A 27,139-nucleotide genomic window follows, 5' to 3' on the forward strand; every position below is an offset into this window, starting at 1 on the left:
AAAGAAATAGAACAAACTATCAATCAACTCCCTAAGAAAAAATCCCCAGGACCAGATGGATTTACATGTGAATTCTACCAAACATTTAAAGAACAATTAACTCCAATGTTATATAAACTATTTGAAAAAATAGGGATTGAAGGAATCCTACCAAACTCCTTTTATGACACAGACATGGTACTGATACCTAAACCAGGTAGGCTGAAAACAGAGAAAGAAAATTATAGACCAATCTCCCTAATGAATATTGATGCTAAAATCTTAAATAAAATATTAGCAAAAAGATTACAGAAAATCATCACCAGGATAATACACTATGACCAAGTAGGATTTATACCAGGAATGCAGGGCTGGTTCAATATTAGGAAAACTATTAGCATAATTGACTATATCAATAACCAAACAAACAAAAACCATATGATCATCTCAATAGATGCAGAAAAAGCATTTGATAAAATCCAACATCCATTCCTAATAAAAACACTTGAGAGCATAGGAATAAATGGACTTTTCCTTAAAATAGTCAGGAGCATATATTTAAAACCATCAGTAAGCATCATATGCAATGGGGAAAAACTGGAACCTTTCCCAGTAAGATCTGGAGTGAAGCAAGGTTGCCCACTATCACCATTATTATTTAATATCGTATTAGAAACACTAGCCTCGGCAATAAGAGTCGAGAAAGATATTAAAGGAATTAGAGTAGGCAATGAGGAAACCAAACTATCACTCTTTGCAGATGATATGATGGTATACCTAGAGAACCCCAGAGATTCTACTAAAAAGCTATTGGAAATAATTCATAATTTTAGCAAAGTAGCTGGCTACAAAATAAATCCCCATAAATCCTCAGCATTTTTATACATCACCAACAAAACCCAACAGCAAGAGATACAAAGAGAAATTCCATTCAGAATAACTGTTGATACCATAAAATATTTGGGAATCTATCTACCAAAGGAAAGTCAGGAATTATATGAGCAAAATTATAAAAAAGTCTCCACACAAATAAAGTCAGACTTAAATAATTGGAAAAATATTAAGTGCTCTTGGATCGGCCGAGCGAACATAATAAAGATGACAATACTCCCTAAACTAATCTATTTATTTAGTGCTATACCAATCAGACTTCCAAGAAAATATTTTATTGATCTAGAAAAAATAACAACAAAATTTATATGGAACAATAAAAAGTCGAGAATCTCAAGGGAATTAATGAAAAAAAAATCAAATGAAGGTGGCCTAGCTGTACCTGATCTAAAATTATATTATAAAGCAGCAGTCACCAAAACCATTTGGTATTGGCTAAGAAATAGATTAGTGGATCAGTGGAAAAGGCTAGGTTCACAAGACAGAATAGTCAATTATAGCAATCTAGTGTTTGACAAACCCAAAGCCCCTAACTTCTGGGAAAAGAATTCATTATTTGATAAAAACTGCTGGGATAATTGGAAATTAGTATGGCAGAAATTAGGCATGGACCCACACTTAACACCATATACCAAGATAAGATCAAAATGGGTCTATGACCTAGGCATAAAGAACGAGATTATAAATAAATTAGAGGAACATAGAATAGTTTATCTCTCAGACTTGTGGAGGAGAAAGAAATTTGTGACCAAAGATGAACTAGAGACCATTACTGATCACAAAATAGAAAATTTTGATTACATCAAATTAAAAAGCCTTTGTACAAATAAAACTAATGCAAACAAGATTAGAAGGGAAGCAACAAACTGGGAAAACATTTTCACAGTTAAAGGTTCTGATAAAGGCCTCATTTCCAAAATATATAGAGAACTGACTCAAATTTATAAGAAATCAAGCCATTCTCCAATTGATAAATGGTCAAAGGATACGAACAGACAATTTTCAGAGGTTGAAATTGAAACTATTACCACTCATATGAAAGAGTGTTCCAAATCATTATTGATCAGAGAAATGCAAATTAAGACAACTCTGAGATACCACTACACACCTGTCAGATTGGCTAAGATGACAGGAAAAAATAATGATGAATGTTGGAGGGGATGCGGGAAAACTGGGACACTAATGCATTGTTGGTGGAGTTGTGAACGAATCCAACCATTCTGGAGAGCAATCTGGAATTATGCCCAAAAAATTATCAAACTGTGCATATCCTTTGATCCAGCAGTGTTTCTATTGGGCTTATATCCCAAAGAAATACTAAAGAAGGGAAAGGGACCTGTATGTGCCAAAATGTTTGTAGCAGCCCTATTTGTAGTGGCTAGAAACTGGAAAATGAATGGATGCCCATCAATTGGAGAATGGCTGGGTAAATTGTGGTATATGAATGTTATGGAATATTATTGTTCTGTAAGAAATGACCAGCAGGATGAATACAGAGAGGACTGGCGAGACTTACATGAACTGATGCTAAGTGAAATGAGCAGAACCAGGAGATCATTATACACTTCGACAACGATATTGTATGAGGACATATTTTGATGGAAGTGGATTTCTTTGACAAAGAGACCTGAGTTTCAATTGATAAATGACGGACAAAAGCAGCTACACCCAAAGAAAGAACACTGGGAAACGAATGTGAACTATCTGCATTTTTGTTTTTCTTCCCGGGTTATTTATACCTTCTGAATCCAATTCTCCCTATGCAACAAGAGAACTGTTCGGTTCTGCAAACATATATTGTATCTAGGATATACTGCAACATATCCAACATATAAAGGACTGCTTGCCATCTAGGGGAGGGGGTGGAGGGAGGGAGGGAAAAAAAAATCGGAACAGAAACGAGTGTCAATATAAAGTAATTATTAAATAAAAATTAAAAAAAAAAGAAAATAATTGCTTATTCAGAGAACTTTAAAGTTTTTGACTGTTAAGTCAAAGGTTTCTAATGCCAAAATGAAGTGAGTTGAGCACAATTCTTTTTGCTATATATCTGTTAAGAATGAGTACTAAAAAGTTGAGAAATTTACAAAAAGCCAAAGAACTATCACAGAGGTCATTTTTGCTTACAGGGATCAATGGAGCATGAAATGATATTGGTATCTATAGTTCCTAGCTTCTGTTAACCTTTTATTTATTGTTAACTTCTTCAGTGTTTTATCTTTTCTAGTACTTGGTATCCGCAAGTGCCTTATTGTAAGATCTTTATTAAATTCTGTTAGGTAATTTTGCAGAATCACAGAATATTGCAGCTACAGGGAACTTTGGAAACCATCTCATCCAATCTCATTTTGCAGATGAAAACATTGAGACTCATTGATGTTAAATTACTTGCCCATGGCCACATAACTACATATGATATAACAATAAATCTAGGCTAGAACCCCAATTTTCAATTTTGATATTATGCTGAAACTTTATTTTTTTGCTTTTTATTTTCATTCAGAATTATGATGTAATTGGTATAGAACATTCCCTCTAATCATTCAGATCAACAGTTGTTCTGCAACTTACAGTCTTAGCTGCCCAGGGAAAGGAGTTTTAGTTCCTTATCCAAAGCTTATTCAAAGTATCCCAAGAGGTCTCAAAAAAAAATCTTATTTTCTAAAGAAAGTCTCAGCCAATTCCTCTTAATTTTAGTGACTTCTTTCTGTTACTTATTTCCATTTTATCTTGTACATAGCTGGTTTGTTTATATTTGTTTGTTTGTTGTCTCCCATATAAGATAGTAAGCTCCTTGAAGGTAGGGATTGTTTTTTACCTTTTTCTTCTTAGCTCATACTAGACACTTAATAACTATTAATTGATTGTTTAGATTGATTAAAGATTTATCAAAGAAGATCTTGAAACCCAGTTTCTTAACCTGAGTTAGCTATTGTCACTACATAGTCACTATAGCTTACTACCTCTTCATACCTAAAATATTCAGCTCTAAAGAATCTGCCAGCACTTTTCTTTTTTTTTTTTTTTAATTGAATCTCAAAAGGAAATTTTTCTGCCAGATTTTCTTTTACCTAAACATTAATTCAAATTTATGTGGCTGAGTGGAGAGAGTACTGAGTCTGGAGTCAGGAAGATCTGAATTTAAATTTTGCCACAGACATCTGCTAGCTTTGTGACCCCAATAGGCAAATCACTTAACCTCTTTTTTGCTGTAATCCACTGGAAAACCAAATTATAAATTTATTATATTATTATTCATATATATGTATATATATACACATATTATCCTTATATATATAATTATTCAATTATAAATCTTAATAAAGATTAATTATGAATTAGATATATAGCACCTATTGTAAGCCTGCAAGTAGTAACTTATATAGTAGCTCATACATAGTATACATTTTTTCCTTTCAATTGAATAGAATTAAGTTGAACTGAAATTCAAGCTAAATTTTCAGATGCCTCTGAAGAGGTGGGGAGGTATAGCTAATAAAGATCTTGAGTATAGGATCTGAACTCAAAATCATTCTAAGGAGGCAGGGATATTTAGGATACACATTGAAGTTCCAAAGGTAGGAACTTTCTGTGCTGACCCTGCAGCACAATAGCAAATTCTGCCTCTGATATATATATATATATATATATATATATATATATATATATATATATATATATATATATATATATATATATATATATATATATATATATATATATATATATATATATATATATATATATATTATATATATATATATATATATATAATATATATATATATATATATATTATATATATATATATATATATATATATATATATATATATATATAATATATATATATATATTTTACTTATCTGACCTAGATCAAATCACTTTGTCCCCAAAGACCTCAGTTTCTATATCTCTGATAGGAAAAGATTGTATTAGCTGACCTATGAGATTCCTTTGAAATCCTTATCTATGTCTCTGTGATCATATTTATTATTCACTTGAATTTTACATAAATAAACCTGAAAGATGAATCAGATTTGAGAGATCATTTTAACCTAATATTCTGATTTTGTCAGGTAAAGAAACAATTCAAATGATTAGGTGTGATATAATGAAAGAAGGTCTCAGTGGTTCTCAAAGTATGGTCTAGACTAATCCTGGGGATCTCTGAAACTCTTTTAGAGGGTCTACAAATTCAAAAATAGTTCTTATTTCTAATATGGTAAATGTCTATAAATATAATCCAGATAAACAAAAATGGTTTGGAGAGATCCTCAGTAATTTTTAAAAGGATAAAGATACTGAAAACAAAAGTTTGAGAATCACTAGCTATTGATTATGAGAACCTAAATTCAAATTCAGGTCTATTACTACATTTGTGACTTTAAATAGTCATTTAATCTTTGGGGATCTCAGTTTCCTCATCTTCAAAATTAGTGTGTTATGCTAGGCAAAGACAAGTCTGATGCTGTTACTGTCTTTAGTATCATGATTTGCCTTTGGATACACTAGAGCTTAATTTTGCAGATGTCTATCTGTATTTCTGGGATGTGTAATTCAGTCAAAGAAAGCGTGCATTGAAATTTGTTTTAAATGGTATTGAGCCATAAAAATAATTGTAGGTCCAAAAACTTCCAAGTATGCCCAATTTCACCTTTTAAAAATATAAGTGAAATCAATAATATTTATAATTAAATCATTTAAAATAATGATAATTTGTAATAGTAAGTTAATATTTGTATAGTTCCTATTATATGCAAAATACTGTGCTGAGATATATATATATATATATATATATATATATATATATATATATATATATATCTCAAATAAGGTGTGTGTGTATGTATATATGTGTATATATTATGTATGTATATGTATGTATATAATATATACATATATATACATACACACACACCTTATTTGATCATTTCAACAACCCTGAGAGATAAGTGCTATTTTCATCACCATTTTACAGATGAGGCTTATAGAGTTCAAGTCACTTGCCTAGGATCACTTAGCTGGTATGTATTTAGGGTCAGTTTTGAACTCAGATCTTCCTGACTCCAAGCCCAGTGCTCCATTCAATTACAACTTCTAAAAGGGGTTTTTAGAAGCCTATGGATAACTTTTAGGTTTATTTTATTTTCACATACAGTTTAAGGATGGTAAAAATATATCTTTATTCATGTTGGTTTGCTTTATAATAATAATAATTTTATTTTATATAATAAAAATATTATTTAAAAAATACTTTAAAGATTCTTAACAGACTGCTTAAGGATTCCATGGCTTCAAAAAACATAAAGAATTGCTCTTGAATAATAATTGGTGTTAAGATATATTTTTCATTCTTTGTTAGGGATTTCCTAGAGTGAAAAGTAGAGCTATGCTGGTTTCATAAATCAGATTTGGAAAGTCATAATATACTCTAAAATACTAAATCTATTGGTTTATTGTCCTAATTTATTTTATTATTCATCAAAACATCCAGATGTCACCTGTGTTGTACCTTCAGGTGATATTAAAGTCACATATATGCTTAATCAATTTAATATTACATTATTAAAAACATAATGCAATAAAGCTAATATGCATTAATTCTATTAGTAACTGTTTCATTTATTAATCCTCTAATGGTGTTAAATACTCTGTTAAGATACAATGCCTATTTAATTGAGATTTTTTTTAATAAGCTCTTGCAAAGTATCTTAGTTAAATTGTGTAATAAATTGAATAGGTGATACTAGTTTTTAACAACCAAATTTCAAAAGTACTTTGAATAAAGAGTGTTGCCAAATATCTCATCTTTTCTCACTACTTTCTTATTTGAAATTATGGGTAGAGGAAAAATTAGTATAACTAGTCAATGGGATATTAGCAAAGAATACAATAAAAAAAATCACAGTTGAAAGTGGTAGTCTAAGGTATGGAATCAGAAAATTATTGAATTTCAGAGGTAAAAAAGACATTGGAGGTTATCTGCTTTGTAGCCTTTCAACAGCACCATGTTCCTAATCCAGCACTCTGTAGTATGCCACAGAGCATCTCTTTAAGTTTAAGGATTGTGTTATCCAAGGAACAGCAGATGAGGAATAGAAAGCAAAAAGAGAGCAGGGAAAGTAATCTAAACAGAAGTAATCTGAATATAGAGCTAGAAATCATGGTATGATGGGAAAATTATGTGTTGAAATGAAGAGCAAGAGGAATAGGGAAAATATGAGCATTTCTCCCCTTTTTACTTTTTCATGGTCACTTCCTTCCTCTCCCACATCCCTTCTTACCCGATAGTTTCACCTGACACTTGATATTTAATAATTTTAAATAAACTGGCAGCAGAAAAGGAGAAATGCTTCATAATTATTAAGTACCATTTTTGATTGCATTGTCACCAGCAAAATGGAACCAATTTTGTGGAGAAATTATTTTTAAAGGTTTCTAGGAGCATTAGAGTAGCTAAAATTGGGGTCCTCAAACTTTTTAAATAGGGGGCCAGTTCCCTGTCCCTCAGACTGTTGGAGGGCCAGATTATAGTAAAAACAAAAAACTTTGCTTTGTGGGCCTTTAAATAAAGAAACTTCATAGCCCTGGGTGAGGGGGATAATCGTCCTCAGCTGCTGCATCTGACCTGCCAGTTGTAGTTTGAGGACCCTTGATTTGACAATGAATTTAAGCAGAAACACAACAGGTGGATAATTGAATTATTCCCAAGGACATCTTGCATTTGTCTTTTTTAAAAGAATGATCAATTTATTCATGGGCTTTATATTGCTTCATGATGAAGTAGTTTATCAAAAACTCACTAAGAGTTGGCAAAATATTTATAGATAAGCTCTAAAAATTGTTTGTTCATCTTGCAAATAAAAACTGTTTCCTCCGAATTCTACATTCTTCTAAAAATGCCCATATTAATTCATAGTTATCCTTTAAAGAACCCATGTAAAGACACAATAAAGAGATATATGTGAAGTTTTCCTTTGGAGGCTGGCCACTAATTCTCTCAGGAGCCATTTTCAATGAAAACTGTGTTATTGAAAATATTTTTCTGATTGCTTCTACCAACTGTGGGTGTTCTTTCTTTCCTGGGGTTTTATAGATTTTGTCTAAATTATTTTTGTTTAGTTATTTATTGTAATTACATAAAATATATTTTATTCTTAAAGTTTGACTTGCCTAAGAGATGATAGCAGATGACTAACTTCAATTACAATACTAAGTAAAAAGTATACAGTATGTAACTAAAACGAGCCCCAATTAGTATATTTGTATACTTTGTGAGAAAATGATTCTGAAGAAAAAACTGAGAAAAGTTATCATGTTTAGTTTATCATTTTCTTAAATGTTTTTCCAAGCATTTCAACAAGATTTTGTTTGTTTATTTTGGGTGTTTACACAAATGTATAATTGCATTTCAAAGAGCAGAAATTCATTCTGAAGTTTTTGAAATATTTCTATCCCTCAGTCAATTAAAGCTGATTCATAGTATCATCAAGATGTTTCAAGGTCACAATAGACCATTATGGCAGTTTCTTACCCTAAGCCAAGTTAGTTTGGAAAGCTAAATTTGTTGGCAAATTATCCTTAGAAATCATGGTGACTAGAGTACTAAAATACAAGTAAGTTAGCAAAATTTAACCATGTTGTATTTTAATCCATGTTTCTATTTTTGACATGAAGAGAAAGTGAGGATAGCCTCTAGGATTATGGATATACCCTTGATGACCAACATTTGGGAGGACATGTTCAAAGAATAGTCTGGAAAGTTTATGAAGTCTTTAAATAACAAATGAGTAATCACTATCTTTCATCAAAATAACTCAGACTCCTTTAATTTTTACTACTTTTACCTAAACCTAAACACTATTATAGTTTCTTGAAAAACTTTTGGATTCTTATGATATCTTTTATGGAGAGAGAAGGGGGAGAATAGAACTGGAACAAGTCTAATCAGTGATAGGCTTAACATGGGAAAATGGATTCTTCCTACATTAGAAGTCCTTCTTTATAACACAATTTTTTAAAGCACTCCTGGTTTCCTCAGTTGTTGCCAGATTGCACTCAAATAAGATTGCTAAATATATATATATTTTTCTTTAGTCATCTAGTATTGTGATAGCTTTAACATATTATTGGCCTTTAATTATAACTATTGTAATTTATTTTTTTTATTTCTGACCACATTTCTATCCTTAGGTGCCAATATTGCTTTCATCTGCTTAAAAGACCACATGCTAACTTCTAGCAAATTGCCTAAATAAAAAAAAAGACTGAAGCATAACTTTTAAAATTTTAAAAAAATGTTTTTATTAAGTAACATCCTAATTTACAAATAGATTTGCAAATATTTTTCCTGAAGATGAGCTCTGCTGCTTGCTATCTATGTATATATGAATAAAAGATACCTCTTTGTATTTCATTTCCTTTTCTGTAAAATCCAGGTTGATCTACCTTCCAGGTTTAAATATAAGGTTTTGTGTTCCTCAAATTGATTTGAGATGGTTAACAGCAAGCAAAACAGAAATGACTTCCTTCCCTAGCCTATCCCATTTCTTAAAAACCTGTAGAAACCATCTATTCATGAAAAGCTTACATGAAGTTAAGATAACATAGATAACATCTATCAATTGCCCATAATCTTCTAACCCTCAAACTACTATGGAATATCTATTTATTGCTTTATTTTTTCAAGCTGATTTTTATGAAGTTTCTCAATGAAGTAGTGAAACTTCAACATCTGTATGATTTTTGCCTTTTTCCATTTCCATAAATGTAGATAATTTTTTAATATTCTTTCCATGTTCTGTAGTATATCATATTTTGTTGTTATATAATATTTTCAGTGATTCAAATAATATATAAGATACAAATCACGTGGACAATGCCTAAGCACATAATCTATTTTTCTTTATTCTTTTCTCTTAACTTTCTTTCCCCATCCTAACAATATATCTGTTGACCATTCTTGTTCTTAGTACATAATTTAACAAACAAATCCTAAGCACATTATCCTTTTCCTATCTATTAGAAATAAAATAAAATAAAACCTACCTTTAAGCAGGTTATATTCAAGTAGGTCATAGAACACATAAAAGAGATGTGGATAAAGGTTAATTTGAGGCAGTAGCTATGGCCAACAACTTGGGAAATTTGAAAAGCTTCCTATAAGAGGCAGAACCCACCTGAGATGGTTTTTTGAAAGAAGTCAAAAATTCTAGCAGGTGGAATAAAGAAGGAAGGAATTTTCAGCATAGGGAATTATCAATTTTAAAAATAAATACCACAAAGAGAGGAGTTGGGAAGGCAAGTTTAGGGAACAGTTAAACTAACTTATTTAACTGGAACATAAAATACACCAAAAGAAGGAACTAAACAAATTAACAAATGAGAATAAATTAATAAAATCTGAAAAATTTGGATGTAACTTTATTTTTGAAGGGTTTTAAATGTTAATTTGAAGGTTTTATATTTTATTCTAGAGGCAATAGAAAATAACAGAAGATTTTTGCACAGCAATGTGCCATAGTCATTTTTGTAACTTAGATTGTTTTCACAATTATGTAAAGGATGAGTTGGAGGAGGGACATTGAGTAGAGAAATTAATCAGAAGATTATCATTGCAATAATAAAGGCTAGAGGTAATGGTGGCCTGAACTAGAAGAGTGATCAAGTCAGTCAATCAGTCAAAAGTCATTTCTTTAATGGCTTCTTTGTTCCAGGCACCATACCAGCACTGGGAATACAAAAAGCAGCAAAAGCAGCCTCTTCTTTCATAAACTCACAATCTAACGAAGGAGTCTACAAATAAGCACAAATATACAGGCATGCTATATAAAGAGAAATAGAAACTATTTTTAAAGGGAAGGCACTAAAATGAAGAGGAATTGGAAAAGAGTTTTTGTGAGTGAAGGAAACTGAATATATGAGAAAAATTGTGTTTCATTAAATCACTCATACATGGGCACACACACACACATATACACATAGCACATCACCATCACCATCACTAAACATTCATTGAACATCAATAGCAGTACATCTAAGTTGTTCTGAATCCAAAGGAATGACTGGGAATAACTCTGCTTGCTTCAGAGAAATTTATGAAATAAAAAAACCTTAACTCAAAGCTCTTTGAGTATATTTTTAAAAGAGATTGAGGTGATGCAAATTATTGCCCGAGTATTCTTTTAAATAAAAAAATATATATATATAAACATGCTTAATGTTTTAACTTATATTATAAATAAAATTTATTTTATATATCATCTTTATATTTAATAGTACATAGGCCTACACTGAATAATTTATGTATTCATTTATTCTATCTTATAGATCTGAAGCCAAATTTTGGTAGTTAAAAAGCTATATAAGTGCATGTCTTTCTGTTTTTGACATATTGTTTTTTAGATATTGTGTTTTTAAATATTTATTTAAAAGAATTTTATCATTTTATAGTTATTTTTATGCTAATTTAAAACAAAATTTTAAGTACATCATGAAAAAGGCAAAGGGGATCAATGTCTTCTCTCAGTTTTCTGGTCATGTCTATCTTTTCTTGACCCCATTTAGAGTTTTCTTGGCAAAGATAATGGAAGAGTTTATCATTGTCTTCTCCAGCTCATTTTATAGATGAGTAATTGAGGCAAATAGAGTTTGAGTTGCCCAAGGTTACACAATTAATAAGTGAATGAGGCCAGATTCAAATTCAGGTAGAATGATCCCCTAATCTTGTTGACTATAACACCTACCTAGCCCACCCTCTCATTACTCAAAATAATTTTGTTTTATTTTTTCAAGAGCTCTTTCTTAAAAAAAAAAAACTGATCAAAGGTGACAATTTTAATTTATAATGAAACCTGTACTTACTATTCTGTTTCGAAAAGAGTTGAATTATAAAACACAGAAATTACACTTTACATTAAAAAAAAAGGCAGATCTTTATAGTGACAGCAGAATAATTATCCAGCAATACTGAGGGATAAAGAAAAAATCAATCAGTGATTAGTTTTTTAGAACTTCTAAGTAAAACTAAGCAAACTGTAGATAAACATGTCAAGACAAGAAATACAAACTTTAATATATTTAAGAGAAGAAGGCTAAGTAGTACATAAGAGTTAATAATCCTTGTTTTATTAAAGGTAGCTTTAGGGATCTTTAGAGGGCCAGCTCTATGGTATTGCCTTATTGTTCCATAAAGCTGAGAATTAAATGCAATAGAACCTTGGCAATCATTCTGAAGGGGAGATAGAATCAAAGCAGTTGTGGGTAGTAGTAAATTGACTTTACTTTTCTATAGATTACTTCCTAACCTAAACCCCTAGACACTGATGGCCCTATTTTAACTTTTCTTTTTGCTCAACTTCAGGTTTTTTTTTTCCACATTTTCTATAATAGTTTTTTTCATGAAGATTTCAAGGTGATTTTCAAATATTATTTTATCAATCACTTCTGTATTTCACAATATAGGTAGATTTTACATACTGCTATTCTTGATGGAAAAAATCTAAAAGTGATTAACAGCCTGGAAATTAGTTGGCAAACCTGAGGAAAAAAAGCATGACCCAAGTATAAAATTAAACAGAAAACAGACCTAACAGAAACATATCTTCAAAGACTCTTGAGGGCTAAGCAGGAAACTGTACTTTGAATTCAGATGGAATAGATCCCAAGTTAAAAGTGTCTACCAAACAAGAATCAGCAAAATATAATGGAAGAAGAGTGATTTATTTTAGAGAGAGACTTTGAAGCTGGGTATCTTTATGACCATAGAGCATTCTCACTCAATTGATAACGTGAAGCCTGATAGCTTCAATACAAAGATTCAATGAAATCCCAGAGATTTTGCACTGATAAAGGATATAATCTCTCCTAGAGGGTAACATATCTATATTAAATAATAATAACCTAATAGGTGAAAGCAAAATGTCATGCTTCTCATAAAAATTAGCAATATTTCTATGGCTGAGTTATTTATCCTGTCCGCAAACCTAACAGAGAGGATGAACTTCTATTCAGCACTGGTGGAGTGAGTTTCCACATCAATTCTCTATGCTATTGAAATACAAATGTGGACCAGAAAGCACCCTAAAATGATTTCTAATGGCTTTATAACAAGTTAATTTATACAAATTTTTTAAACAAATACATTAATATTAGTATATATGAAGCTATTCTCTAGAAAAATTATAATAAATGGAGTGATATTTTATAGCATTAAAAATAGCCTTTTGGGATGTCCTTAACAAATTAAATTCAATTTATTTCTTGAATTGCTTAGTGCAAAAAAAGTACTAAATATATAAAAGTGTAGGAACCAATCAAAGTTATTTTGTTATATATATATATATATTCATAAAATTTGGTGACCTTCTTCCTGGTTGCAATTAGCCTTTTGTTCAGTACAATTAATCCTACCCCCCACTATCCTCTTCTCTATGATCTTTCTCCATCAATCATGCTTTCCCTCTGACACATTTTTCAATCTTTTCCCACTCTCCTGGTTCCTTCCCTTCAATTTAGAGATATGCCAAATCTACCTTATTGTTAAATAGCCTTTTTTTAACCCTCTCATTATTTCAATTTATCATCCTATTATCTCTCCTCCCTGGTATTGTCAAACTTCCAAAAAGTGTGTTCTGTTATAACTACCTGCACTTCTTCCCTATATGTTGTCTCCTTAATACAATAAAGTCTGAATTCTATTCTTCCTGAAATGTCCTTAATGATATTATAAAAATGTTTTTTTCTCTAAACTGATTAATAATCTATTTTTTTAAGTTTTAATTCTGCTGTAAGCTCCAAATTCTATTCTTCTCTTTCATCCCTGAAATAGTAAACAGATATAAGTTACAGTTGCACAGTTATGAAAAATATTTCTATATTAGTCCATTAATTATCATTTATAGCTTTTATTTATTGCTCCATCTTTTTGCTTTTTTTCAGCATTTGCCACAGTAGGCCAGCCCTTCCTATTTATACCTTCTCTTTCTTTCTATAATATTATACATTCATGGTCCTTTTACTCTGTTTTCTTGTCTTGTTCCTTATCCTCAGTCATCTTTCATTGTGGATGCTTTTTTAGTCTCATGGTGGATGGAGCTCTGGAACTAGCATTAAGAAGACCTGAGTTAAACTATGGACTCAGACACTTATTGGGCTCAGACCTTAGGCAAGACATTTAACTTCTTTCTTCCTAAGTTACCTCAATTACAAAATATTATTATAATAATAATATATGCCTCTCAGGATTGTTGTGAGGACAAAATGAGTTAATATTTATAAAGTAACTTATAGCTTTATATAAATGTAGCTATTTTCCCTTTTCTAGACACTTTTCCTATATTCTTCTCCATACTCATTCTACTCCGGACTTCAGTAAAAGTACTTTTTTGTACTTTTACTGTACTTCATTTAAAAAAAAAAACTTCTATTCAATAAATGACCAAATGTTATTTCTACCCATCATGTCCCCTATCCATTCTTCAGTATCAAATTTCTAACTGTCGCAGGGGTCCTCAAACTATGGCCCACAGGCCAGATGCAGCAGCTAAGGACATTTATCCCCCTCACCCAGAGCTACGAAGTTAATTTATTTAAAGGCCTACAAAACAAAGTTTATGTTTTTACTATAGTTCGGCCCTCCAACAGTCTGAAGGACAGTGAACTGGCCCCCTATTTGAAAAGTCTGAGGACCCCTGAAAGATAATAATATGGAATTCCATACTTGCATTTCACTTACAACACATTCACAAATGAACTCATCATCTTCTCTATAACATTTCTCTATTCCTCCTAACTTTTGTCTTTCTGTTGTGAGTTCTACCAATTTTCCAGTCACCAAGAATTTTGTCTTCATTAGCTACCACTACCTCAGAAATAGCTGAAAGAAAATCTAAACTTCCCAGATTGATTTTCCCAAGAGATCTATGAATTATTCTGACACTATCCTATATCTTTAGTTGTAGTCATTATAGCATGGTTTATATTGACCGCATACCCAGAACTGCTAATGCTTAATCAGTACAGCAAAATAACCACAATTATTGTGATAGTTTTTTCAGTAAACTTGCTCAAATAGGATGCTAACATTTTCCATATTTATTTTGAATATTTTTCATTTGGTACTAGGACAAAGAGCGTTCAAACGTTAAGAAATGAAAATGATTGGCAAGTATTTTCCTAGTTCATTCCAAGGTATCAGAGAGGTCAAGTAAAATTGTCCTCTTTGGAATTATGCTTGATTTTTAAAGATGTATAAAAATGGTATTAGTCATGTTTACCTTATTCACTGGGTTATTGTGAGAATAAAATATAGCAAGCATTAAATTGATGTTATTGATGTTATTCTTTAAAATGAGTAACTTCTGAGATCCCCTTTCACCTCTAGACCTTGTAAGTAAAACAGATCTGATCAAGTCAGTGGAATAAAAACAAAAGAAGGTGAAAACATGTTTCACACATTCTTTCTTTTTCATTGCCTTGGGCTTCTTTCTAGCTGCAGAACCATCATAAAAAAACAAACAACCAAAGCAGCTTCTTTCCAGGCTGAACTCCTAAACTAAACCTTTTCTACAATGTCCCATTAAACTCTTTACCCCTGGAATACTTAAAATATTGGAAGTTTCTAACCCATCCACAGTGGTTGGTTATACCCATAACCTCAATTCTGGGAAAGATTTGAAAACCAGTTATATCTTTATTACTTTCTAGACTGCACTTTCAAATGCTAAATGTTAAAGGACTAAGAATCTTCATTACTTTCCCCCATTTACCTTACCCTTATACTTTCCAGGTTTTTTCCTCCAATAGTCTTTCTCCATTAGAAAGTAACCTCATTGAAAGACAAGATCTTTCTTTCTTTTTTCTTGTATTTGTATTCCATAGTTTAGCACATTACTAGGCACATAGTAGAACTTAATAGAGCACTTAATTAGAGTATAAAATAAATTGGCTATTTATTTTCTTTATTTATTCTCTGATACTTTATGCCATTTTCATAAGAGCTAGCTATTTAATTTCTCACATAATAGTACAGAGAGCATACATTCTATTATAAATGACTTTAGAGTACCTAGTTGTGAATTCTTCTGTGATATTTCACTTTTGCTTGTGTCATGTAAAGATTAGTAGTCCAGTGAAGTGCCCTGTCTTTTAAACCAACAGTGAAATCTGTGGTATGACCTTTATGCAATGAGAAAGAGGTAGTGTTAAATCATCACTGTGCCCTTTACCTCCTAGTGGAAAGGTTTATTGATCCCCAAGTGCTTTCAGGTTAAAGAACTGCAAAAATCTGAAGAGACAAAGAATGGAGAAAATTTTTCAAAGCAGTCATGATTCCCCCTCGCCTTTTTTTCCATTTTATTTTCACCTCATTTCCCCTTATCTATTTGTTATACTCAATATTTTTATGACTCAGCATCTATAATTCTCTGCTCCTCTGTTTCTATGTTTGATACTGGGAATAGTTTTGAAGGATTACTTAGGGTATTTCATAGTGCTTTCTCTGTTTCAAAACATACAACAAGAGACAAGATCAAGCCTAGGGGAAGGAAATTAAAGCAGCTTGTTTTGTTTTATTGTTTTATGATAATATATCCAGCACAAGCATGTTAACTATTGATGAGATTTAAGAATGTGATTAACAAGATCAGTTTGATAGAAGTTTCCTGCCTATCTTTGTTAATGTATTTTTTAAATGTATTCTGAGAGACAGAGAGAGAGATAGAGAGACAGAGACAGAGACAGAGAGACACAGAGAGAGAGAAAGTGGGGAAGAAGAGGGAGGGAGGAAAGGAGAGAGGGAGGGAAGGGAAAAAGAGAGTTAGTTTGAAGATCTAGAGCAGAGGTTCTCAAAGTATGGTCTAGAGAATCCTGGGGATCTCCGAAACCCTTTTAGAGGGCCTACAAATTCAAAAATAGTTTTTATTTCCAATATGGTAAATGTCTATAAATATAATCCAGATAAACAAAAACATTTAGGAGAGATCCTCAATAATTTTTAATAGGATAAAGATACTGAAAACAAAAGTTTGAGAACCATTGATAGAATGACCTCAGCTATGAATGAAAAGGGAGAAATTTAAAAGATGACATGAGAAGAGAAGCAATGTGAGATATAATTTAAAAATAGAAAGAAAAGAGGAAAAATATGAAAACATAGCTTGATTTAAAAGAACTTGCAAAAGGAATCCAATTTCTGAATTTTACATTGGTCCAAATCATATTTTCTTGTCTGGCTAGTTAACAAGTGCAAAACATGGTATTCTCTGCTGTCAAATGAAGACTATTAAGATAATTTCTCTGATCTCCTTTCTATTCAATGACTTCTCCTGATTTATTTCAAGCCATTAGCCAAATAATATTTTAATAATTTGTTGAACTAAAATTTTGTCAGATATATGTTTAGATGATATTCCTTGTATCATAAAAAAGGAAATAGCTGAATTCAGATTGGAACTAGAACCAGATTAACAGCAAATAGCATAGTGACTAGAGTGCTATATCTGAAGTCAAGAAGACTCATCCTCCTGAGTTCAATTCTGGTCTCACACACTGACTACTTTTGTGAAAGTGGGCATTTCACTTCACTCTATTTGCTTCAGTTCCTTATCTCTAAAATAATCCGGAAAAAAAGAAATAACTAGCCCAGTCCAGTATCTTTTCCACGAAAATCCTAAATGATTCTGAATCTGAAATGATTAAACAACAATCCAGATTACTTGGTTTCTCTTCCTAGATTTTAATTTTTGCTATCCAGATTTTCTTCATATTGTACATAGAATTTGGAGGTATATAAATCACATAATAGTATCATCAGTTCAGTTAGAAAGGATTTTGAAGATGGTTGAGTCCAATCCTATCATTTTTTTATGGATAAGAAAATTGAGATACAGAAATAGTAAAGTGACTTGCTCAAGTTCACATAACTAGTAAGTAAACTGTTTAATTTCATAGATGATTAAACTATGCCTGAAAAATGTTTAAACAAATGGATAAATACTGCTAATATTTCTCATTATTTCATTAGTTGTCCCTTAAACTGTTCTCTTTTGTTTTGTTTTGAATATGTCTATGGTGGGGGTGTTTTGCTTGTTTGCTTGGTTTCTTTCACCTATCCCACACTGCCAGCTTGAATTCAGATCAATCTCCATGGCCCAGATACTTCCCATTTATAGCCAATCTTGATTTTAAAATTCATATGGTACATATTTATGAGATAATATTTAATTCAGGTGTCTAATTTTCTTTTTGTTGTGTTTCAAATCAGCATTTATTTTCTCCAAATTTAGTCACGTCTTCAAGTGAATTTTCCCTATCAGTCTAAAGTCCCATGTTTCTTTGCCCCAACACTAAATGTTTTTGTTTTCAAAACGAACCAAAAACAATGTCATTTTTCCATTGAACATCTTTAGATAGTTTTAGAAAGGTTTGATTAATATTCCCCAAATGTTGAGTTTCCCTACATTTAAGATGAGATTCCTTTGGTAGTATTATTAGAAAATTCATTTATATTTTATTTACTCTTGAAGATTAGCCTTTCATTGAATTTTCAGGAGGTGTGAGATTGATTTATTTTATAAGATCTAGGTACAGAACCTGTGTAATTAAACTGTTTTGTTAGAGATATCACTATGTTGGGGTGGATTTTCTTTAGCCCCATCCCTGCTTTCTGAGTTTGCTCATATTTCATTTCATTTTAATCACAGAACATTTTAAGAGAAATTTAATGACATAAGAAGAGCAGTGAAAGCAGCACAATTTGTTTTACTTGCCTCTGAAAGAAGAGAAAGGCAATAAATGAAAGTACCTTCCTTTATTTGGGTTAGGTCACCTAGGTATCTGACATGTTTCAAGATTGTGCTTTTGAGGGAGAAAAAGAATCTCTTATTTCCTAACTGATGATCTAGTCAGGCAGGCTAAAAGATCCACAGGGACATTTCTTGGGATACTGCTAGAGAACGATATCTTGGATGATAATAAAGAGTCTGCTGGGCCCAATTCTAACTAAAAGAGATCCCTGGGATATGGGAGGAATAATATCCTGACAAATGACAAAAGATAGTTTGTAGAAAAGGATTGTGATGTCAGTAGTGGACCTTAAGGGATGATGCAATTTTTATCAGAAGCTAGAAACAGCTCTTCTGCTTTTGTGCTTCAATTGAATTAAAGTAAATTGCTTTTAATATATGTATGATAACCTGTTATTGCTCAGGGGGGCATAGACTTAGCACCCTTCCCCATGAAATCTGGAAAATGCACCATAAAATGACATCTGGAAAAATTACACATAGTAAGTATGTCACAGTTTGTTTCAGTTAACAATCATTTATTAACCATTTAGTATGTGCCAGGAACTATGCTATATGTTGGAATACAAAGATGTTAAAAGTAATCCCTACTCTCAAAAAGTTTCCAGACTAATAAGAGAGACAACTTGCAAAAAATTATGGGCAAACAGGAAATATTGAGAATAAAATGGAAAAGAAAAAGGAACTAGTATTAAGGGACATTGAGAAAGCCTTCTTTAGAAGAGTTAGGTTAGTTGGGACTTTAAGGAAGTCAGTAAGGGCAGAAGATATAAAGAAAAAGAGAATCCAAGGAATAGGAGAGTGCCAGTGAAAATGCCTAAAGTAGAGAGAAAGGGAATATCTTCTGGGAAGAAGATCAGTATCCATGATTAACAGACTATGTGGAAAGGAGTAAGATATGTTAAGTGAAAGATTGGATAGATAAGGTGAAAGCTAGTTATAAATGCTCTGAATACCAAAGAAAGAATTTTATATTTAATTTCATTGGTACAAGGGAGTCACTGGGGAGTATGTGTGTGTGTATGTGTGTGTGTGTGTGCAAATCAGTACATTACTAAATGTAGCTGAAAATGACTAAATTTTCCTGAAACATCTGAGATATGAAAAGTTGGATCAAAATAACAAAAAATAAAGAAAATTAAAATTCTCCAATTGCCTAAAATTATCTTTAATGAATAATTTTCAATGTTTTCCTCCATCTGTAATGTAGAAAAATCCATTAGATTGATTATTTTAGTGGCCTTGAATCATTGATATCATCATCTAGAAAAATTTAATGTCTCATAGTAGTCATTAATTTATTCATTATAGAATTAATATTATCCTTGAAGAACTTATGGAAGTAGTCATATTCAATTTCTTTTTATTTGATGCTTGAACATTAATTTCTATGTGATTTTTGATAGACTAAAGAGCTGGTTCTCTAATAAATTTAAATATCCATCATGCTTGTGCACTTAAGCAGTAGGTTGTCTTTTATTTCTTTTTTAATTTTAGTTGGTATATGGTAACTTGTCTAAAGTTATGCATACATCAGCAAATTATATATATTTTGATGTGGAGATTAAAATTGTGTGGATAAGATAAGCACATAACTCAATAACTTTAGACTGATTTTATTTATGCTTATTCTGCTTAGACAAATAAAATGGTGCTCTTAAATTTAGCCTAAACATAATGAGATATATATTGGTCTTCTTCTGACAATAATAGCCACATTTTTTATGGTGCTTACTATATGGTAGGTACTTTACAGTTATTATTTGATTTGATGTACACAACTACTCTGGGAGACAGGCATTATTATTATCCCCATTTTAGAATGAGGAAACTGAGGCAAATAAAAAGTTCAGAAGTTCAGAGGCTTGTTACAGATTATAAAACTAATAAGAGTCTGAAACTGTATTTGACCTTAGGTCTTCCAGTTTCTAGTTCTAGGACCTTATCCACTGCAAAACCTAGTTGCCTCATGCATGATTTTAATATCTTGGTTAAATAACTAGCATATCCCATTCTGGAGAGCAATTTGGAACTATGCTCAAAAAGTTATCAAACTGTGCATATCCTTTGATCCAGCAGTGTTTCTACTGGTCTTATATCCCACAGAGATACTAAAGAAGGGAAAGGGACCTGTATGTGCCAAAATGTTTGTGGGAGCCCTGTTTGTAGTGGCTAGAAGCTGGAAAATGAATGGATGCCCATCAATTGGAGAATGGTTGAGTAAATTGTGGTATATGAACGTTATGGAATATTATTGTTCTGTAAGAAATGACCAGCAGGATGAATACAGAAAGGACTGTCAAGACTTACATGAACTGATGCTAAGTGAAATGAGCAGAACCAGGAAATCATTATATACCTCAACAATGATACTGCTTGAGGATGTATTTTGATGGAAGTGGATTTCTTCGATAAAGAGAGCTAATTCAGTTTCAATTGATCAAGGATGGACAGAAGCAGCTACACTCAAAGAAAGAACACTGGGAAATGAATATAAACTGTTTGCATTTTTGTTTTTCTTCCCGGGTTATTTATACCTTCTGAATCCAGTTCTCCCTGTGCAACAAGAGAACTCTTTGGTTCTGCACACATATATTGTATCTAGGATATATTGTAACCTATTTAACATATAAAGGACTGCTTGCCATCTAGGGGAGGGAGTGGAGGGAGGGAGGGGAAAAATCGGAACAGAAGTGAGTACAAGGGATAATGCTGTAAAAAATTACCCTGGCATGGGTTCTGTCAATAAAAAGTTAAAAAAAAATAACTAGCATACCACAAGATGTATAACTTTTGACAAGTTTTCATTTCTAACACATGAGGGTGCTTTTGTTCTAATATACCTATATTCTCTTTTCATTGACATTGTTAAATTATATTGCTTCAATATGTCTTCCTCCCCCGTGAACTCCGTTCAGTAATTAGCACTCACAAATACTTAATTTAATTTTAGTGACATGAGGATCCATTCATTGCCTCTTGTCTATTGCACTTTTGGTTGACAACATTTTTTTCCAGACTTACATAGTTAACTATTTTGTTATAGTGCTTTGATTTTGTGATTTTATTGAGTCAGGATTTATCATTGAGGAAATCTTTTCTAATGAAGATCCACAAATGTTCTTTAATTTACAATCTAGTTGAGTTAATTGGCACCTTAAAAATCTAAAGATCTTACTCGAGTTTACATAATTGTTTATATGACACAAACAGAATTTGAGCCTAAGTCTTATGTTTCTAAGGATAACACTTTACTCTATCATCTTCATGGGATTAAATGACGTGTGACTATATCTATTTGCTTTTAGAGTATTTAGTATTATTTTAAAATGTTCAAATATGTTTTGTTTTGATTTGTTTTTAGTTTTCTCTTCCCCTTTTCCCCCTTTTTTGGAGTGGCGATGGTGGTGGTGGTGCTAGAATATTGATGAATGTGTGTGTTAGGGAGGGAAACTGCATTGCATCTAAGAAATGGCTATTTAAATATCATGATCACAAATTTTTTTTTTACCTTTTTTGTGCCATAGATATTGCAAATGTATTCAAAAGAAAAGATTAAATTATACAGGTTATTCCCACTTAGAAACTTTGTCTCTATTGATAACTTTTGTTAGAGAGGACTTCTATAAGAGTTGTATTCTTCAAAAGAAAAAGTTTCCTATGGAAAGATGTTATTCAAACAATAGTGAAGAAGAGAAATTCATTTGTAAACTGCATAAGGAATTCTGTTATTCTTTCTTATGTAAAGGAGATAGTAATTGCCTTATATCTTCTTGTAAATGTAAAATAAGTTATAATATGCCTCCTGTTTTTAGAAGTATTGTAGAAAGAATGCAGTGCTTGGAGTCAGGAGAGACCGAGCTTAAAATACTTCCTCTGGTACTTGTGAGTTACATAAAAATGAGCAAATTTCTTAAAACCTATGAATCTCAATGTCATCATTTGTAAAAGGGAATAATATAGATATTTAACTCACACAATTGTTGTAAAGTTCAAATGTAATAATGTACAGAAGTGTCTAATAAGCCTATAATATAAGTGGACACTATAAAATATAAGTAATTATTATTATTGTATACTTCATTCTACACCAAGACATGTTGTTTCATGTGTAGCTAGATAAAAGAGAGATAGCCAGTACAGTGAAAAGAAAAAAAAAATTGGTTTAGACATATTTTAAAGGTCTAGTTCTACAAGTTATCTAATTTTTATAGTCACTTCATCTCTCTGTGCCTCATTTTCCCCTATTGTGTAGTAAAAGGGTCAGACTGGTTTACCTCTAAGGGATTGATCTACTTTTTGATTATTTAAGAAGCATTAAGAAATTGTGGTGGTCAATTAAGAAACTGAAATTTCTGAAAATAAATAAAAAACATATAATAATTCATGTAAAGTATTTTCAATTCAACTAATTAAACTGTGTTTCTCCCCCCCCCCCCCCAGTTTGGGAAACAACATATTGAAGATCTTTTCAATGATCTTCAGGATGGAAGAAGACTCTTGGACCTCCTTGAAGGTCTTACAGGTCAAAAATTGGTATGTATTTTTTTTTGAAGTCACATAAACTTTATCAGAATTCCACACTCATATTTTTACATGATTCTATAATTAAAGGCATATTTTGTTATTTTTATGACTATTGGTTTGCCTGATACAATATCTGTTTCCTTATGACAATTATCCTGCTTAATTTTAATATTATCATGTCCATTATATTGAATATGCTGAATTATATATGTCCAAGTTATTAATGGTATCCATATTTTAAGAGTTCAGAATTAAAAACAAAGTATCTTTTGCATTTTTGCTCTTCTTAAAGCATTATCCTTGAATAATTAATTATATTGCAAGTCTTTTAAATATACTATAATTATTTTTAGCTAATTTGTAAGTAACTTTTAATTGAGTAAGCAATAATAAAAGTTATTCTAATAGCTCAATACCTAATTATCTGTGTTTTTCAATGCAAAGAAGGCATAGGTGTCCCCTGACCAAATACAGATCCCCTTCTGTGATTTAGTAAGTAATCCTTAGGGTTTCTAGGAATAAAAAGTCATCATCTTACATCCAACCTAGTAATAACCCTTTTGAAACTTAACATTTAGTGATATAAACATTTATTTAGTGCCAACTAAGTATAAGTTAATTCTGCTAGTACTAAAGATAAGAAGAGAAGAACCAAAGAGTTCTTACCTTCAAAAGCTCACACTGTTGCTAAAAAAAAAAAAAAAAAAAAAAAAAAAAAAAAAAAAAAAGACACATTGTATAACTGGGTCCAAACTCAAAGTCATTGCCACTTGGTATTATGTTGGCATAATCTTTAAGATCTCAACGTCATCTCAGCACCATGATAAAAATCAAGAGATAATTCTGGTAAAAGATAGAATTTTAAAAATTGGCTATCTTGTGAATTCCTTTAGAAGAGCTCAAAGTGTTTTCACAACTATTATCTCCTCTGTTCACACATATATTGCTTCCTGAGAGGTAAAAAAGTAGTTATTTTATGTCTTGATTTTTTGTGTGTATGAGATCTGTGATTTCTGTGGCTTATGGAATTTCAGACAAAGACTCCCTCTTCCTAATTATTGCCTGACTTGTGTTGTATAGTTTTAAAAGTCATTCAATTTTATATAAAGCTCCTAAGAGTTCAAGGACATACAGTTGGGGGAGGGAGGGGAGAAATATTAGATATCCATTTTCATACTGGCAGTTGTCTCATACCTAGATTGCTTTTTTGTAATTAGCTTCTCTGAATTTAGTCTTACTCCTTCCTTCTATTCTACTTATCACCATCATCATCATCATTAATACAGAGAGAAATATTTAATTGGACCCATGATTTAATTGGACACTTAGTGAAGAAATTCCCTATATCAATGGAGATAAAAATCTGTTCAGGCCATTCAGAAGTTAAACGATTTGCCCCAAATCACAAAGGTAGAATGTGACAGTTGGGATTATTATATTGAGTTCATCATCGTTAATTGCATAATCACTGCTTTAAGCATACTACTCCATTGTTCAAAAAGTAAAACAGCAATGCCTTTGCTTGAGAAGATAAAAATATAGAATCCAGCCTGGTATTAAATGAGTAGAAGGATAATTGGGCTTAGACTCAGAGGACTTAGATTCAAGTTATAGATTTAATTCTTCCTTACTGTTTGACATGGGAAAATCGACTTAATTTCTATAAGTCTGTCTCTTTATCTGTAAAATTGTGTTTAATAATAGTATCTTTCTTGTGAATGATTTCTTTTGAAAATCAAGTAACAGAAAGGGGGTTTTATGGGTTTTTTTTTTTTTTGGTAATCATGATTAATTATGCACATCATTATTGATTTGTTTACCTATCCAACATTTTATTCTATTACTCCCTCACACAATTCTTTTGTTTCATTAAGTCTATTCATCTTACTGTTATCTATGCCATGAATGAATGAAGGAAAAAACATACTAATCTCTCATGTGTTAAAAGTGCTGTGCTAAGTACTGGACATACAAGTAGAAAAGTAAAACAGTCAATGCCCTAAAAAACTTCACATTGTAATGTGGAAATTAACACATGTGAAAAGTTTTAGCTAATATCAGAAAGGTCCTATGGTCCTTCAGATGCAATGGCAAAACATATTGTAATGCCTATCCTTTAATTCATTTCACTGGGAAAAAATATTATATGAGGGTTTTTTTTTTATGTTGAACATTTGACAATTACCAAAGACTGATGGCAAAAATTATGGTGTTGGGGTCCTTGGTAGATAGAACTGTGTTTGCTTGACATTATGGTGAAGAAATGCCCTTTTTGTCCTTTAAAATACCTTACTACTCCAGATAGATGGCAGTTGCTGGGGATGGATGGCCACTTCTCTTTGGTTCTTTTCCTGAATGATGACTGATCTAGAAAGAGGACCTATTTAGGTAGAGCTACCACTTCCAGAACTCTCATATTCATTCACTTGTTAGTGCCAGTATATCAGTAGTATATGCTGCTTTTGGTGTAGGTGGTGGTTCTGTTTATGGTTATATGCAAAAATTAAGGCTTTATGCTCCTCTACCAAAACAACTCATGACCTCAGAGGATTATACAAATTTACAAAGTATAGATAATGAGACAAATTTAACTTTGTAAGTGTCATTGGAAAGACAGTTATAATATAGTTGATTGAAATCCAACCTTGTAGTGAAGAAATCTTATGACAAAATTTTACTATTAAAACATACTGACTTCATGATCCAATGTAAGTCACATAAGTTAATTGGGGCTAAAGAAATTTTTTAAGACTCGATGTTTTAATGCTGATAAGACTGTCTACATACAGAAACATATACTCATACATATGTGCAATACATCTATGTAATGTATTTTTTTATGTGTGTGTGTGTGTGTGTGTGTGTGTGTGTGTGTGTATAAAATAGGGGGAGTTTCATTGGATTTCACAATAACAATGAAATCAGAGACTTCAAACAAGAACTTGACTAGATAGAGCCTGAAGACATGTGCATTGTGGGGGAGGAAGAGATTGGAAATCAGAGAGACAAGATATCAGATGGGGTCCATCACCTGTATCACTTAGTTCCCAAAGAAAATCTTAGAAGTCTAAAGGGCTCTGATCATGAAAAAAGAAAACGATCAGGGTTTGTCTTGAGTCAAATTGACTCAGCTTGTTGACCAGTCCAAAAAGCTCCCACCTGTGCAGTGTGTTGGCCATAATCTAGATATCCTTAAAGAATATACAATATCACTTTCTGGATACCAAATATACAAAATAATAAAAATCAGTGGAAAACAACATCCTATTATTATTCCTTCCAAAAGTACTATAGATTGGTTGGCCCTAATGCATAAGGCAAGGCTTGAAAAATAAACAAACATTGAAATCACAGATCTGGTAAAAAAAAAAAATACCAAAAAAAAAAAGTAGAATTTAGACTCGGTGAGATGGTAACAATGAATGGAAAGAGCCTCTGGAAGGGTTTATCATTTTTATAAGAAGTAAGATACAAAAAAATAAATGCTGAAGAAAGAGCAATTTTGAATATTAAGAACATTATATATGATGGTAAAAACCCCTTCCTATAGCACTCTCTATTATTCAGTTATCTTGGTCTATTTAAGCCTGAACTCTTCACCATTTACATTTTCTTTCTTTTTCAACTAATTAATTTATTTTTAAACATTCTTTTCCTTTTCAATTTTGAATTCCAAATTCTTTTCCTCCTTTCCTCCCATTGAGGAGACAATAATCATGTCATCAGTTATACATGTTGAATCAGGCAAAAGGTATTTGCATATTAGTTATATTTCAAAAAAAGCAAGAAAAATAAAGTAAAAACAATATTCTTCAATTTATATTTCTAGTTAATTAATTTTCTCTGGAATTTTGGATAGCATTTTTTTTAATCATAAGTTTTTTGATACTGTTTTTGAGCATTGTATTGATCAGAGTTCCCAAGTCTTTAAAGCTGA

The 27,139-nt window shown here is 31.5% G+C and overlaps 1 protein-coding gene across 1 annotated transcript in view; it reads left to right on the plus strand.

Moving 5' to 3' along the window:
- Window positions 1-27,139, plus strand: part of DMD (dystrophin) — a 2,219,276-nt gene that overhangs the window by 340,719 nt on the left and 1,851,418 nt on the right. The window contains exon 3 of the mRNA XM_051991017.1: window positions 23,119-23,211. Within this exon, the coding sequence (XP_051846977.1) occupies window positions 23,119-23,211 (93 nt within the window). The remainder of the gene's footprint in view (window positions 1-23,118; window positions 23,212-27,139) is intronic.

This window comes from Antechinus flavipes, chromosome 3 (assembly GCF_016432865.1).
Source record: "Antechinus flavipes isolate AdamAnt ecotype Samford, QLD, Australia chromosome 3, AdamAnt_v2, whole genome shotgun sequence".
Classification (NCBI taxonomy): Eukaryota; Metazoa; Chordata; class Mammalia; order Dasyuromorphia; family Dasyuridae; genus Antechinus; species Antechinus flavipes.